Source organism: Nuphar pumila, chromosome 7, assembly GCF_984573655.1.
Source record: "Nuphar pumila chromosome 7, dmNupPumi1.hap1.1, whole genome shotgun sequence".
Taxonomy (NCBI): Eukaryota; Viridiplantae; Streptophyta; class Magnoliopsida; order Nymphaeales; family Nymphaeaceae; genus Nuphar; species Nuphar pumila.
In genome coordinates, this window is record NC_143255.1 from 19,213,064 (window position 1) to 19,228,318 (window position 15,255).

Here is a 15,255-nt window from a genome sequence, read left to right on the forward strand (position 1 = left end):
AGAGATGCATATATGAGAATAAAGATTGTTTTGCAAAAAAATAGTCACATATTTGAGAGAAAATTCTCATATAATTAGGAAATCGCATGTGAAAAGGCAAAAAAGTATTTTTAAAACTAGATATTTGTGATTTTGAACATGAGAATAATAGTAAAAATTATAAGGCATTTCAAAAAACACATCGTATTTGTCGTAGAGTACGATCATTTTCTATTTAACGATCTCAGCTGATATATGTCCTCTTGATGTCGGTAAATGAGTTGAGTGAAAGCCTACTTAGATCTCTATGCTTGTCTGAGTTCATTACATCTACTTGAGCTCGTGGTGGCTCTATTAATCAAAAGTTTAACTACATTATTTGTTATTGCATTTTAAAATATCGAAAACATTCATAATTTAGACCTAACTTTTATTTGATATATTCTCAATCAAATACCCATCTCTCTCTCTCTCTCTCTCTCTCTCTCTCTCTCTCTCTCTCTCTCTCTCTCTCTCTCTCTCTCTATATATATATATATATATATATATATATATATATATATATATATATATATATATAGGGTTAGGGTTGTCAACAAGATGGGTTTGGTTCGGATCTAGGTAGAACCAGACTTGGACCAGATTTTTTAGTATGGTATCAGGTCCAAACCTAAGTCTAATCACGTCTACTATAAGAAAAATCATACCCGGACCCGATAAGAACTACATGAACCAAACCTGGACCATACCTGGTAAAACCATATTTTTTTTATCATTTTTACATTGAAAAATTGTGGGTCTTAATCGAAACACAGGTCGGGTCCTAGTATGGTATCAAATTTCACAAACTATACTCAGGTCCATGTATTAATCAGACCTTTGGGTCCGGACTTGGGTCTTAATCAGGTCTTCTAAATATCACCATACCCGGACCCTATAGGGCTTGGTTCTGGTGGGGTCCAAGTAAACCAGGCCAGTTGACACCCCTAAATAGGGTGCCTCAAGAGCTCTAACTCTCATCTAGTAGAAACTATAATTTTCATAGCTTTTGAGTTCTTCATAAATAAAAGTCTACAGATATGATCTACAAACATTTCTCATAGGAAAACAAGTTTTTGAATCATGTGTACATGTAGTTTTTCATTTCTTCAAAAATCAATGGCCACAATGCGCTAAATTTTTATGGCAAAAAAATTTATTTTACATACAAAAACATGATCCATGATTCTTATCAAATACACTATGTCAAATACATAAATGAGGTTTGATTGAGAAGATGTAGCCTACAGTTCTTCACCCATAGTTTCTACTGGGTGGATGTAGTTGTATGCTTCTAGAGCACCCTATCATTACTATATATCATGGGCATTGGATTTTTTCCTAGAACTTGCCGCAGGACTAGGGATGTAAAGCGTTCAGATTCGGTTCAGATGCAGCCAATACAATAGTCAACTAATCAGATGTTGGCTAAACGGATTCAGATTATGATGGTGAGAAGCTCATTCCAGATCCACTTTGTTACATTCAAATGGATTCGGTTGCAAAAAATCAAAAGCATATCCACATCCAATTATAATTGGATATGGTTTTAGCTTACCAAATGCAACTAAATGGAAACGGATTCGGTCAGATATTGGATAAAATACTATTCATCGACATCCCTAACCAATGACCTTTATATCCTCACTGATTGACATCAGAGTGGGCCGGAAAGAATTAAGCATAGGATGCTTAAAACATCATCTGACTTCAAATGGTGCATGAGAGAAACATATTTCCAACTCAAGGCTTAACCAATCTGCAAAGACATAACAGAGCAACAGACTTAGCTAATCATGCATCCTGATCTATGTTGGAAAGGGGCTGAATAGCAGAATTGCTGGAAAAACAGATGAACCATCAGCAATGACCAAGGGAATCCAGGATAATCCTAAAGCTTCCACATATCCAAATCCTGGAACCAACAATAGTCTCAGAAATCAATACCACAGAAATATTATCTAAGAAAGCTATTATTCAACTATGTCAACATTGAACCCAGACCAACTAATAACTTGTCCAAATCCACGAGGTCTCCAGGCACAGGTCTGTGCCAAAGAGAGAGAGAAAGAGAGAGAGAGAGAGAGAGAGCAATATTTCTTTTTATTGTCAAATAAATAATGCTACAGATATGAAGGTTCGACCTGAGCTCAGCTAATGACTAAAAAAAATGGATTGAATGGTAGAGGGAATGGCAGGTTGAACCTCAAAAAATGGATCAAACAATAATACACAAGCAAAGACAGCTTCTTGCTGGTTGCCCTAAGGGATTGCACTGTTCACATAATACAGGACTTACAACCATTCATTCAAAAAATTCCCAAAGGCTCGGATTCCATACCAGAAAAAGAGCTGCATAATCATAAAAGTCTTGCACTTTAAACATCATCAAATTTCTTTGGTTGGCGCCGCTGTGTAAAACTTTTAGTTAGAGAGTTTAGGAATGAGGCACCAACTAGATGGCCCTTTTTACCATACAGATGTTTTCCACTTAAATCCGTGCGGAGCATCCCAGGCTCTTTAGGTCGATCAATCTGAGAAGCACAAGCAGCATAATTTGGCATGGCCATCCATGGAAGATAATGCATGCATGCATGTGTGTGTGTGTGTGTGTGTGTGCATCTTACCAGGAAAGCCACAGGCTCACAGCAAGGATGACAGCCAGAAGACGGAAAGCTCAACTCATAATTACCAGGATACAAAATGGATGAGAAGTGACGTGAGGCAGAAGCAGGGAAGCAAATGTTAGAAAATAGTATGAAGCATGAAGCGGGATACGTTTCTGAAGCGATTTTGAAAGCGTACAGGAAGCAAAATGGTAATGGCGTGAAGCAGTATGAATTGAGAGTAGAAATGAATAAGAAATCACAGGAAAACAAGAAGCGAGATAATCTCAGAAATGAAATGAGTATAATACTTGTGATTTAAAACATGATATATATTTAACAAGGGGGAAGCGAGTTGGAAGAACACTTTTCGTTGCATAAAACCACAATTCTCATTAATGGAAAGCGAGTTTCCCCATGATTCCCACTTTTAAAGTGTATTTCCCACCCTAGGAAGCTACTTCTGGTAACTATGATTTCACTTACTAAAATGTGTATGAGGTGCACCTTAAACATAAACTAATGACAATGCATTTACAAATAAGTGTGCATACCTTGTCTACTTTCCCATTTTTCAGGTGGTATCTAACACCTGACCAATTTATGGATTGTGTAAAATGTGATCGCATTGCTGAGATTGGGTACAAAAGATTGTCAACCAACATGGCAAGGAAGACCTGCTCCACAAAACTACACAAATTAAACCTCAAAAAAAAGAAATAATTGCAAACGTAAATGGCAAATACATGCACAAAAATCAAAAACAGCTTTGTTATCTACTTACAAGACCCCAGTTGTATGAATGAAGCGAGACTGGTGGCTCTTCTGGTGATAACATATTGCATAGTTGAATCTCGACTTTTGTGAGGTTCCACATAGCAAGAAGTTCAAGAAATGTAGAAACAGCCAAGCAACCAACAAGAAGTAAACCTGAACAAGAACATTTTCATTGTGTATCATGTGATATCATCCAGAGACGCATGGCCAACATCATGGTACTTTAGCAATCAAGTCAAGCAACTATCAGTTTTCAATAAGAGTTCTCCATTATTTACCAAAAGCAGTAACTTTGCTACAGAAAAGTAATGATACATTTTTAATTCAATGAAAAACTAAAAGAGGTTGCCATGCCAAGTGCCAACAATTCATGTGAAATCCTTTTCCCATTCTGTTTGCCACCTATAAGGGAGGAATTTAATATTAGCAATGTTAAATCGGCTGATCAACAGTTTTCTGAACTAGAAAGCACTCCAAGTTTCATTACATTATAATATTAGGAAGGTGTACGAAATTTATCAAAATTCTAATACCAAAAGGTCATGTTTGTCATTAAGAGATTTATGTATTAGTAACACATTTAAATTTTGGTCGTATCTGACACCACAATGGAATAAGCCTGAGTTCCAATTGAAGTTGAAACTGGTTTTTATTGGCACTGAAAAACATTAATTTTATCAGTAAGTTAATGTTAGATTAACCAAATCTCCCCTCCCCATAATATACATACATACATATGTAACCACCAATATCAATCTTGACAATATCTCAAAGAAGCAACTTATTGGGATATCAATGGATTTTCTATAGATCTCAAAAAAAATATCAGGACAATCTCATTGCTTTGAAAAAAAATACAAAAAAGCAAAACAAGGGGTTTTGCAAATACTTGTATTTCCTGCAAACACAAAGTAAAAAATATCTCTAGAACATATAAAAACAAAAATAAAAAACATAGTTAAATTATAGAAATTTGTGATATTTTCAATCTATTTGCTATATAATATCCTGTAGAAGGATCATTGTTCAAATTTTTTTTGAATTTTTTAGATCAAACACTATAGACGTGATGTCAATAATTTATTTAGTGAAATTGTAGATTAGGAACTTTTTATGTTCACGTAGTTTTAAGAAACCTAAAAATCAGCAGTACATATTGCACCAGTACTTTTACTTAAAAAAAAGGTTTTTGATTAAATAATTTGATCGAAAGCAAGTTTTCCAGTAACAAGCAAAGACAAAAACGTTTATAGGTTTAGACTAAGCAACAACCTGCAACTATGGCCTTTTGAACACCATCAGTTTGGTAGACTAAGTTCAAGTTTTCTGCCCTTTTTAATTTTTGAAACGACGTGCTGGTTCCTTGTACTGACTGCATCTGCAATGATGTGTAAGCAAATTTACAGAAAGTACACCTAGTCTTTCCAATATGAATTTTCACAATAAGCAAAACTATGAATGTTTCTCATGAAAATTCTTAAAGGGCATTTTCATATAAAACCGATCTTTTGCACTATGTTCTAGAGACACCCTTTCAAAACGTACATTTACAGTCCTATGTTATTTATAAATAATAGTAAAAGATAAACCAGTTGTTGAATCCTTTTATGTTAAGAGTGCAGATGAAAAACCACTTATATATAGATGAAAAGGCCAGTATTTGCTCTAAGTGGATATTTTAAAGGTGATTTTCCAAAGGGTGCTTTAATAAGTTTATCATAACCAAAGGTGAAGCTATAAAATCCCGAGTTAGGATGGACTAGGTCACTATTTCTCTCCTTATGAGAAACATAAACCTTAATAGTTAAAATATACCTTATTAGAAAGTGGATCTTTTTCTGGTATATAAGGTAAAAGTCGGTTTCTTAGTTGGAAATTTCCCTTATAATTACCAATTGGCAGTGCCAATCAAATGCACTACCGTGTATTTCAAAGAACATTTAGGGGAAGAAAAACTTGCAGAATTTGCTGACCTTATGAGAAACATAAACCTTAATAGTTAAAATATACCTTATTAGAAAGTGGATCTTTTTCTGGTACATAAGGTAAAATTCGGTTTCTTAGTTGGAAATTTCCCTTATAATTACCAATTGGCAGTGCCAATCAAATGCACTACCGTGTATTTCAAAGAACATTTAGGGGAAGAAAAACTTGCAGAATTTGCTGACCTCCACCAAGGCAGGGCAAGTGCCAAATGGGTGTCTTTGTCATTCTAGGCATAATTGCTGTAGTAAAAAAATGGTTCTTTCGTATAAAATAGAAAAAAATTTATTTGAAGGTTTTTGCATTGAAATTTCACTAGTTTCCATGTTTAGATTTAAATGACAACTAGACACCTGATTTTGATAAGGTTGGTCTGCAGATGCAAAAAAGAGAGGCCATATTCCTATTATTGTCACAAATATCATTGTTGGGAAGTTCACCATAAGGAAGATCTTGTGATGCTTTAAAAAATCCATCTTTTTAGGAAAAAATGGGAATATATTGATGATTTTAAAATGAATAATAAATTAAATGTTCCAAAAATAAAGAGAAAATATAAAAAGGAAAATTATAAATCATGTGAAAATCGCAATGTAATAAAAATGCAAAAATTAAATATATGATATATCACAATCTTATTCTCAATTTCACAGTTTCGTGAATTTTATTGCAACAGTCATGGTAAATTAGAAAAAAATGGTGATGTTTGTGACCGAGGTACCAAATAAGCAGAGATATGGAAGATGATGCCAAGACCACCAGTAACAATTAAGGACCTAATTGCAGCCAGAGTCTCTTGGCAGTCACAGGGTTAGGACAAGAGAATCTAAAACTAGGATGAACAAAACAAACAAATGTAAATGCCCACCATAGTTGCAGGATGTCCCTTTTTCCGGGTAATCACTGAATCCAACTCTTAGTGCAGCTGCAAAGTGAATCACAGCCATAAAGTATGGCATAACAAAACCCCAGGATAGATAACAGTGCACAGCAAAAAGAGCTTTGTTCATCAACCAATTGACCCTTGTTACATATGACTCCAGAACAAACGTTTGCTTCCTCAAATAGTTCCAATACCTGCATAGAAAAGTATGAAATATGAGTTGTGACCACATAGTTGAGGCATTTATAATTATCTCTTTTGGAAGACGAAATGGGTCTCTATGCACCTTGAAAAACTTAAATCACTTGCAAGTGGGTGAGGAAAGATGGCAACTGGTGGTGAAGTTATTAGCTGCTTATGTGCACCTATGACGACAGAAAGTAACACTTGGTAAAAATGTAACAACTCACTTCTTGCTCCAGTTATTAAAAAAGAAAATCAAGCATGTTCTTTTCCAAACTTTAGACATGCAGATGAGAACAAGTTATATAAATACTAATGCAGTTCCCTAGGTTATCTAGGGTAAGAGGGGACATATCACCCTTTGTTATTAAAATCATATAGAAATTACTGAAGGGAGGAAGAAATGAAATGTAGTGGGAGATGTGATCTCCACTCAAAAAAGACAAAGTATATCAAATAAGGCATGATCACAGGTATATGCCTCCCAAACAAATCAGGCTGCATGAAAACTTCACCAAAGGATAGAAACATGTGCACAACATTCCCCAATGTGCCCTTCAAGATGCACACACATCATTAACACCTCCTTCCAACTTGTCTGTCATGCTTATTGTGACCCTTGAGCATGTGACAAGTACATAGCACAGGAATTTTCTAATGGACAAGAGAAGCTAGGCAGCAGCCAAGGCATGAAAGACAAAGTTACCAGATTCATGATGATTGTTCATCGAATGAACTTGGCATGCTCCTTTCTCAAGGAGCTCATCAATTCACAACCCCCCCCCCATCAAGCAATACCAATCACAAAAGAATACACCCTAAATGTGCGAAAAACACTCCATGGTTTGCCAGAAAAAAATAGTTCATTTATTTCACAAATGAGCACACCAGCCATTTTCAATCGCTATATATTTCATTAACAAACCAATCAGTAAGATATATGGTGACCCAAATAAAAACAAAAATATCAAGTCAATGAAATTTCTGCTGTCCGTTGAATAAATCTAAGCAGTGCTCTGGAAATTAGGTAGTCAGCTGTCAAGATTACCTTTTCAAACTGACAGCCGGGTTTTAAAGTTTAAACCAAATAATGCAAGAAAATTTTGCAATGAGGGAATTGAATCCATAAATAGAACAACATAGGGAGATATTCCCCTACAGCTTAACAAAAACCATAATTCACGAATTATCTAGTGGGCCAGAAACCAAAACCTAGACATATAAGTTAGCCTATAAATGAATATTAAAATCATCTTATTTTTCCAAAGGAAACCGTTGAGGTTTTGGTGTATGCCAGAATTTGCCAACCCCCGAGGTGCACATTTACCATATCCTGTAACAGTTGTCGCTCGGTGTAAAACCCCCAGGGTAACTCCTTCTTGCCCAGCAGGAAATTCTCCCCATTGCTTTGGCCTTCTGAAGGCCTTAAGATGACCCACCTAACCAGGTGTGTGGAGCCCTTGTGGCCTAAAAGCAGTCTTCAAGCAAAGAAAATATTGCATAAACACAAAAATTTGATAACGATATTACAGAAGCAAAAAACTACCTGCTACAGATGCAAGGGTCATATCATCAGAGTATCCACCATCTCTAAGACAAGTAACCACACCATATAGGTCATTCCTGAAATCATCTGCATGCATCTGAGCAGGATATGATGCAAAAGAATAAAGTTAGCACTATCTGAGGCTTATCTTCAGCCCCTCTCCATTGACTATAGCATCAGAAAGAAATATAGAACAATTACCATCATGCAACCTCCCCACAAAAAGAATGTTCTTCCACCAGTAGCGAATCCCATTGAACAAGGCTGCAAGTATGTAACAATTCAAAATATCGTAAATTCACTATTTGTAATATTATTTTACGAGAATAAGCATGTTTCAAGAACTCATTCATTTCAAGAAGTTTGACATGTCCAAGACTTCATGCATTTCAAGCCAATATGAGAAAACAACTTGGGAGAGGTAGCATTTGGGTGGAGAAGATGGGACAGGATGCCTATAAAATCAAATACTATTGAGTAAAGTTAAATACTCCTGGTGAGCAGGAGCATGTTTGCCTGCTATCAAGAGGCCGATCTAGTTAGTGAAACTAGATTCTCAGCTAAACCTACACACACACACACACACACACACACACACACACACACACACATATATATATATATATATATATATATATATATATATATATATATATATATATATATATATATATATATATATATATATATATATACCTTTTGGACTTGGATTAAATCAAAGTAGGATCCAATCCAAATCCAAGAATCCCCTCTCAAACCAGCCCATGGGTTTCTCCCATGGTTTTAGCCAATATTCCAAGTGTTACTTGGTGTTGCCATTTGGCAACACCCTACTCTTCCACCCTCTCCCTTTAGCCCATGGTTTGCATGAGGCTTGCCAAGTCAAAGCCTCAAGCAAACACTTGGATAAATACTTGAGCCTCTCCTTCCCCTTAAGCTCATTCCAGCCCTCTCATTCCCTCTTCTCTCCCTTAGCCACCCCCTCCTTGCACCACCCCTTTGGTGGTTACCACCTTTCCTTTGCCTTAACCCACTTAGTCCTAACCTGGTTCACCTTAGCACTCAGCTTCCCTAGTCTTGACCCGGTTCACCTTGCCTACCGGTTCCCTACTCTCTTTGCCGACCCAGTTCGATTCGGCTTCTCGGTTTACGAACTCGGGCTCCAGCATGAAAGCCGAAGCATTCACTAGGCCTCGCCCGAGTTCGAATCATCGCCAAAAGAGCAATCTATGCCACACGTCTTGGAGGAAAAATCCCTGCCAGTATTCTGGAGATTTTTTCTGCTTCTTTTTACGAGCTTCCAACCTGTATTATGAGTTTTCAACATATATTACAAGCTTTTAACCTGTATTACAAGCTTTCAACTTGTATTACAAGCTTTCGAGCTTTCAATATATATTACAAGCTTTTTCCATCCTTCTCCCTTCTTATAAGGGAAAGAAATTTTTTCAGGGTCTGCCTATCTTGTAAGAATTCCCAGAATTCATCACCTAACCCGATTTACTTGTACTTGAGGGGTGTGAGGAGGAATTTATCCTTGTCCCACCAGTACCTCTACAATGAACAACTTCCCTCTGTTGAAAAAAAAAAAGAAAAGAAAAGGCCCAGAGAATGAGCTCTAAGGCCTCCAAAGGACACAAAACCCACTCATCAGTTACACTAAAACCAAAAAGGAGTTCCATGCATAATGCAGGGAAAGTAGAAACATGTGGCTAAAGTAGAAGTTTCATTTATTTCTCAGTTTCTGTGCAACAAAAGACAGTCTACATGTGTTTCACTGGCAGAAAGTTGAAAGGCCTCATTAATTAAGGAGCCACCTTCACAAGCCAATAGCCAGCATTAAGAGGAAATGAGATTCTGGAGAAGACCCATGAACAGACTAACAAAAAGATAACTAATACACAGACGAGAATCATGGTTACCAAACTCAGAAGTGTGTCATTCATAGCAAGCAGAAGTAAAAATTGAATCATTTACAATCTATAACAAGTGAGAAGCAAAAAGAAAAATAAGAATCAAACCGGAAGCGAGACAATACTCAAATAGAAGTGGATGCACTATGCTTTCTTAACTAACAAGGACATATGATGATTATGATCTATGTGTTGTAGAAATATAGAACAATAAAAAAATCAAATGAAATCGTAAATGCAAATATACAACAGGCATTATTTTAACATACATAACTAAAACATTAATTAACAATAGGTGCTAAATCTTCATATAATGACCAACACAGTAATAAAGATTCACATTCCATATCATCAATGGCATAATAATTACTAATTATAGCAAATAAAGACAATAAAACTATATCACACATATACTGCATCTTGACTACCATTCTATATCCCCTTATATGATGGTCACAGTGGAATTTCATAAAAGCAGTGGTATCGTCATAAACATAGCTGTATTCATGTGACAGAAATAAAGTAACATAACCTCATGAATGACTAAAAAATTTAGTAATCTTTCTTCCTGAAATGAAAAGAAAAAGAAAGAGTAACTTTTGACATTGTGATTCCTATGTTTGGGAATCTTGATTCTCAAGAAATCCAATCACAATTTTAAGAATCTAGAAATCGTGCTTCCAATTTGGGGAATCTTCTCATTTCCTAGGTACTTCCCCATTTAAAAGAAAAAATACTCTTTAAACGGTTCAACACAAGTCATTTCTTGCTTTCAAAGCATGTTTCCCACTCTACTAGGACACTTCCAATAAATTTGGATGATTTGCTCTGCAACCTATGCAATCAAAAGTGGCTTCCTTTGCACTTAGGTGAGATGTTGCCTAGAAACCTAAAATAAGCACATAAAAGTTTATAACAAAACAGAAATTGAAAACATAAAAAGTACATCAAAATTATTAAATCATGCCTCTAAAATAGGGATGCAAACGGATCAGATCTGGAAGAGCTAAATACATGGGAGAGTCAGATCCGGATTGGGTCGGAACAGCCAAGAATCACAAAACCCCTATCCTGGATACGACCAGATTGGAATCCCTACTCTAAAATCTTCAACATCACAAGTAAATTAAATTTCAGTGCCTTCTTTCTAAATGCAACCACTAGGTATTGGGACAGCACCTAGGTTGCCTAGACATGCTTTTAACAAGAGACACTACAACAGGTATTACGCAATAAGATCTAGAACATACAGTAACTTCATATTGTCTTGTGTGACTGAGTATTGAAGGCATCTTTGCAAGTACCCAGCTAAAATACAATGAATAAGCAAGTAACATGCTTGGTTCTTCATTCAACTCATAGGGGTTATCCCCAGCTTGCCTATCAAAAAACAGAAAAGAAGAAGAGGGCATCCAATTTTTTCTATAACTCTAGATTAATTAAACAAGAAACTTTCCTTCTTTTTCATGTAAATAGCACTCAAGGTCAAGAAATACTGCAGTATAGAACACTTCAAACATGCCAAACAGAATGTATGTGATATCAAAAGAACTGGTTGCATACCATGTGATATTCATAAATGCAGTAACTCCCTAGAGTCCCAGAAGGCAAATCAAGAGGATATCCAGTTTGAATAAATATCTGCATGGCATATCCATGTCAGCAAAACCTTTTTCCTAGAGAATCCTCACACACCCATTATAGAAATTGCGAACATACCTTGGGGTTCTTCTCCATCTCTGCAGTGAGGGCTCCAATAGTCCCAGGATGCAGCCTAACATCATCATCCAGGAACAAAACGTACTTGCTGTCTTTATGCATTCTCTCCACACCAATCTATTCAGATACAACCATAACACAACATAAATTGAAATATTCCAAGAATATCAAATCCTAAAATACATGGGATAAAAAAAACAACTTCAAGAGCAAAAAATACTAAGAATCTCCTTAAAGAAAATCTTGAATCAAACTTCCATGAGATTCATCAACGAGAATCCTTATTAACAATGCATTTCAAAATCATGAAGAGATATAGTCAGAGTGGATATTTAATTTCTTTTGCCAAATGGCACCTAAAATGTTGCAGAGTGTAATCACAAGAATGCATAATATTCTGGAAAAGCAAGGCATCAGTGCAACAGAAAAGAAATTGGAGATGACTTTATATTGCACTAAAAGTAAAAGATAGAAAACAGATGATAATGGAGAAAGTCCTAGCAAAGAAAACAAATCCATATGAGCATAAAAGATAATGCAAGTTTCATAGTCTTGTGTATGTTAAAATGTATTTTTCAATCATTGTAATCATATATATATTTTATATATAAAGGATGATACATATACATATATGGTATATATGTATATGTATCTTCCTAATTATATATATAAAATATATATTTCTCTATTATTAGCCATAGGGGTAGTTTAGTCATTTCATTTATTTTTACGCATTTCATTTGGAATATGATTTTATTTTTATTTTTTTTCTTTTCTTTTCTTTTCTTTTCTTTTATTCTTCTTGTGGTTTGCGCCACCTAGGGAGGCTCCCCAAAAGAGTCGTGACTCCTTTGGGAGCCCCCTATGTGACTTCTCTAAGGTGTTATAAATAGGGGTCTTCCCCTTGTATTTTTATGATTCTAGAGGGAGCTTTAGCTCCATTGTAAAAGGGTTTTTACCCTATTTTTCATAATAAAGAGATACTCTTTTAGCCTTTTGGCTTAACCCTTTTATGGGTTTAGCACTTTATGTGCTTTTGGTTGTCTCTTAGTGGGTTTGTGTATTTGCACCTTAAGTGTGCATTTATGGGTTTATTATCGAACCCTTTGTTTTCTAACATAGTATCAGAACAAGGTCATGATCGGGTTGTCTTTTGGTGCATCGGAAAGTGTGTCGCTCAAGAAATGGTGAAGTATTCATTGTTCTTCTTCTCTTTTTTGAAGTTATTCCGTATGTATCCCTTTTCTTAAAGTATTATGCATTATGAAACTATTTTTCTTGCATATATTTTGCACATTTAGTGTTTATGATACTTGAATCCTTTCTTTTCACATATCACATTTCAGTGATTTCACTTGTTCGCATGTTTTAAAATATCTCCTTTTAAAATTGGTAAACTTGTTTGTTTTCTAAATATATGATTGCTCAAAAATTGGTCGTATATCATACTTGAACTCGTATGGCTTTAGGAGTTTTCTATTATGTTGACTTCAAGTATTAAAAGCTTGAAGTTCATATTTTTCATGTCTTTGTGCATGTGTATATGTGCCTTTGTGCACTTGTGAGAGTTCTCCTTGTGCCCTTGTGCACACTTCTTGTTTTTAGCATTGTGTTTATACACGAATATTTTTTAGAGATTTTTACATAAATGAACATACATGGTTGTGTTAAAAATCTTTTGTATGTGTAGGAAGTTCTTAAAGAAAGTTTGGATGAGATTGAAATTTTTAGTATATGAAAGATTGTGATAATTCACATACTTCTCCACACATTCATCGATTACCCATCACATATAATAGTAATTAATGTTTTTCAAAATTGTCTTCAATTATGTGAGATTGATGATTTTTACATAATTGTTTCATGATTGACCTATAAGTTAACTTCTAGAATTATATATTTTTTCTTGTTAAATAAGTATTATTGGTCTTTGCTTAATAATCTTGACTCTCATATGAAACCTAATTTGTTTTGAGGTCCTCTCTTGTTTGTGTGACTTAGTGCACTTTTTGCGAAAAATTGATATATGAATTTGGTAATTCTTGAATGTGAATTTCTCACATTTGAATTAAACCTTTGTCTTTCATTTTTTTGTATGAACCCTAAGTGGTTCTTGTTAATGATAACTATTTGTGAGAATGCCACGATCCTTGTGAAAAGAAGGATTGTAAAAGTCCTTCAATGTTTTTGGTTTATTTAAAAAATCTTGAAAATTTTTTGTAGTAAGTACTAAAATTTCATATTGTGTTTATTGCATAATAAGATCTTTTGGCATAAAAGATTTCATTAGTTTGGTTTTTTCTCTAATGATGCAAGTTTATAAACTTGTTTGTTTGTGTTTTTCACATGAGATGTCCAAACCTCTTGATTATATCACTTCTATTAAAAGATGCCTGTGTTGGTCATAATATGTCCTCATTCTCTTACATTGAATTGCATTTGTTGAGCATATAATTGCATAATTGTTGCTTGAGAGTCTCAAGCTTCTCTCCTTTTATTCAATATATTCGTATTACATGCATTTGTGCATGTTTGCTTTATTTTACGCCTTTGTGCGTATTTGTTCAAGTGTAGTTTGAGTGCCTTCGTGCACATCTTTTGTGAAAGCATTAGTGCTTGTTTGAATACTCTTTAAAGTGACTTTTATTTTTTTAGTGCCTTTCTCAAGGCTTGTGTATGTATTGTCCCTTATTGGACTTGGCTATTGACTCTTTTATTTGTCCATTGTAGGACATTGTAAGTGCTTGTAGCATTTTTATGTTTTCACATATCTCATTACAATCAAGGAATATTAAAGCTTGGTTTTAGTCTTGATTATCCCAAAATGGTTCTTTCACATAGCATTGTGTACTCGAAAGAATGTTATCTTTAAATCGTATTTTTTACCTTTTATGGCACTGTTGTTATATAATGCATCCTTTTTGGCCTTGTTATTACAGAGATGTTTGTTGGGGTGAGTTATGTGCACCTTGTGTTATGTCATTTTAGATTGTCAACTTGTAGTTTGACTATAAATGACATGTTATATGATCTCTGATTATGAGTATGTCACTCATTTGTTTTTGGCCATTGATTTTATTATGAATGCTTTTAATTATCTATACCTATGATGAATGTTTAAGGTTTGAAACCATAGTGTTTCAAGGTATATTGAAAATTTGATGTTCTTTAATTGTATTTCCATTACAAGCTTCCTTGTCTCAAGTGTTTTCTCCTCTTATGCCTCCTATCTAAGTATCATCATATGTAGACAAGAAATATGTTGGCTTTGTTCTCTTGGTCTAGTAGTTGAATATACTTGTTTTGAGCGTCATTATATGTAGACAAGGATTGTTGTTTCACACCATTGTGTGTGATGTTAGCTCATGGTTGGCTTTTGTGTCCTTGTTCTAGTCGCTGATACACTCATTTCAAGTGTCATTTTATGTAGACAAGAGATGTGTTGTCACACCTTAGTGTGTGTTTTAGTCCATGTTGGCATTTGTACTCTTGTTAAACCAGTTGAACATACTTGATTTAGAGTGTCATTATATGTAGACAAGAGCTGTTTATTCACATTTTTATGTGTGATTTTTAGTCCATGTTGGCATTTGTACTCTTGTTCTAGTCGCTGATACACTCATTTCA

General features: G+C 34.9%; 1 protein-coding gene across 1 annotated transcript in view; it reads right to left on the reverse strand.

Annotated features, from left to right (window-relative positions):
- Window positions 1–2,278: 2,278 nt before the first annotated feature.
- LOC149831392 (uncharacterized) overlaps window positions 2,279–15,255 on the reverse strand; it is a 29,382-nt gene continuing 16,405 nt past the window's right edge. The window contains exons 6-14 of the mRNA XM_090012045.1: window positions 11,629–11,745; window positions 11,473–11,550; window positions 8,198–8,260; window positions 7,997–8,093; window positions 6,554–6,632; window positions 6,253–6,461; window positions 3,409–3,554; window positions 3,179–3,301; window positions 2,279–2,552 (exon numbers count right to left, since the gene is read on the reverse strand). Coding sequence (XP_089868171.1) covers window positions 2,397–2,552; window positions 3,179–3,301; window positions 3,409–3,554; window positions 6,253–6,461; window positions 6,554–6,632; window positions 7,997–8,093; window positions 8,198–8,260; window positions 11,473–11,550; window positions 11,629–11,745 — 1,068 coding nt within the window. The 3' untranslated portion in view covers window positions 2,279–2,396. The remainder of the gene's footprint in view (window positions 2,553–3,178; window positions 3,302–3,408; window positions 3,555–6,252; window positions 6,462–6,553; window positions 6,633–7,996; window positions 8,094–8,197; window positions 8,261–11,472; window positions 11,551–11,628; window positions 11,746–15,255) is intronic.